Source organism: Dendropsophus ebraccatus, chromosome 7 (assembly GCF_027789765.1).
Source record: "Dendropsophus ebraccatus isolate aDenEbr1 chromosome 7, aDenEbr1.pat, whole genome shotgun sequence".
Classification (NCBI taxonomy): Eukaryota; Metazoa; Chordata; class Amphibia; order Anura; family Hylidae; genus Dendropsophus; species Dendropsophus ebraccatus.
This window is the reverse complement of record NC_091460.1, coordinates 22684168-22686247: the sequence shown is the minus strand read 5'-3', so window position 1 is coordinate 22686247 and position 2080 is coordinate 22684168. Positions and strand designations below refer to the sequence as shown.

Below are 2080 nucleotides of genomic sequence, written 5' to 3'. Positions count from 1 at the left end.
GTGGTTTTGCAGCTGAAGGGACGCAGTTTGGAGACCCATGGTCTAGAATATGAGTCCTGTAGTCTGTAATATCAGTCCGATAGTCTGGAATATCAGTCCTATAGTATGGATTATGAGTCCTGTAGTCTGTAATATCAGCCCTGTAGTCTGGAATATGAGTCCTGTAGTCTGGAATATCTGTCCTATAGTCTGGAATATGAGTCCTGTAGTCTTAAATATAAATCTGATAGTCTGGAACATGAGTCCTATAGTCTGGAATATAAATCTGATAGTCTGTAGTATCAGTCCAGTAGTCTGTAGTATCAGTCTGAAAGTCTGGAATGTCAGTCCTGTAGTCTGTAATATCAGTCAAATAGTCTGAAATATCAGTCCTGTAGTCTGGAATATGAGTCCTGTAGTCTGAAATATCAGTCCTGTAGTCTGTAATATCTGTCCGATATTCTGGAATATGACTCTTGTAGTCTGGAATATCAGTCCTGTAGTCTATAATATAAGTCAGATAGTCTGGAATTTCAGTCCAGTAGTCTGTAATATCAGTCTGATAGTCTGGATGATCAGTCGTATAGTCTGTTATATCAGTCCGATAGTCGGAAATGTCAGTCCTATAGTCTGTAATATAAGTCTGATAGTCTGGAATATCAGCCTGATAGTCTAGAATATGAGTCCTGTAGTCTGTAATATCAGTCCTATAAATTGTAATATGAGTCCGATAGTCTGGAATATCAGTCCTGTAGTCTGGAACATGAGTCCTGTAGTCTGGAATATAAATCTGATAGTCTGTAGTATCAGTCCAGTAGTCTGTAGTATCAGTCCGATAGTCTGGAATGTCAGTCCTGTAGTCTGGATTATGAGTCCTGTAGTCTGTAATATCAGTCCGATAGTCGGAAATATCAGTCCTGTAGTCTGGAATATGAGTCCTGTAGTCTGAAATATAAGTCCAAAAGTCTGCAATATGAGTCCTGTAGTCTGTAATATAAAACCTGTAGTCTGTAATATCTGTCCGATAGTCTGGAATATGACTCTTGTAGTCTGGAATATTAGTCCTGTAGTCTATAATATAAGTCAGATAGTCTGGAATTTCAGTCCAGTAGTCTGTAATATCAGTCTGATAGTCTGGATGATCAGTCGTATAGTCAGTCCGATAGTCGGAAATGTTAGTCCTATAGTCTGTAATATAAATCTGATAGTCTGGAATATGAGTCTTGTAGTCTGGAATATCAGCCTGATAGTCTAGAATATGAGTTCTGTAGTCTGTAATATCAGTCCAATCGTCTGGAATATCAGTCCTATAAATTGTAATATGAGTCCGATAGTCTAGAATATGAGTCCTGTAGTCTGGAATATGAGTCCTGTAGTCTGGAATATAAGTCAGATAGTCTGGAACATGAGTCCTATAGTCTGTACTATAAGTCTGATAGTCTGTAGTATCAGTCCAGTAGTCTGTAGTATCAGTCCGATAGACTGGAATGTCAGTCCCGTAGTCTGGATTATGAGTCCTGTAGTCTGGAATATAAATCCGATAGTCTGTAACATGAGTCCTATGGTCTGTACTATAAGTCTGGTAGTCTGTAGTATTAGTCTGATAGTCTGGAATGTCAGTCCGGTAGTCTAAATTATGAGTCCTGTAGTCTGGAACATAAGTCTGATAGTCTGGAATATCAGTCTTGTAGTCTGTAATATCAGTCTGATACTCTGGAATTTGAGTCCTGTAGTCTGGAATATGAGTCCTGTAGTCTGGCATATAAATTCGATAGTCTGGAATATCAGTCATGTAGTCTGGAATGTCAGTCTGAAAGTCTGGAATATCAGTCTGATAGTCTGGAATATGATCCGATAGTCTGGAATTTGAGTCCTGTAGTCTGGAATATTAATCCGATAGTCTAGAATATCAGTTATGTAGTCTGTAATATCAGTCCTGTAGTCTGGAATATGAGTCCTGCAGTCTGTAATATCAGTCCAAAAGTCTGGAATATGAGTCTTTTGTCTGTAATATCAGTTCGATACTCTGGAGTTTGAGTCCTGTAATCTGGAATATCATTCCGATAGTCTGGAATATGAGTCCTGTAGTCTTAAATATCAT

General features: G+C 38.4%; 1 protein-coding gene across 1 annotated transcript; it reads right to left on the bottom strand.

The window, feature by feature from the left end:
• Window positions 1-211: 211 nt before the first annotated feature.
• Window positions 212-2080, bottom strand: LOC138796498 (dynein heavy chain-like). The gene is made up of 2 exons (XM_069976103.1): window positions 2005-2080; window positions 212-1818 (listed from the first exon to the last, which is right to left on the bottom strand). The coding sequence occupies exons 1-2, from the start codon at window positions 2078-2080 to the stop codon at window positions 212-214; spliced, it is 1683 nt and encodes a 560-aa protein (XP_069832204.1).

Coding starts and splice junctions, on each gene's coding strand:
- LOC138796498 (XM_069976103.1), bottom strand. CDS start 2,080: ATGATATTTAAGACTACAGGACTCATATTCCAGACTATCGGAATGATA. Junction 1,819..2,004: donor TACAGGACTCAAACTCCAGA/GTATCGAACTGA, acceptor ATCATATTCCAG/ACTATCAGACTGATATTCCA.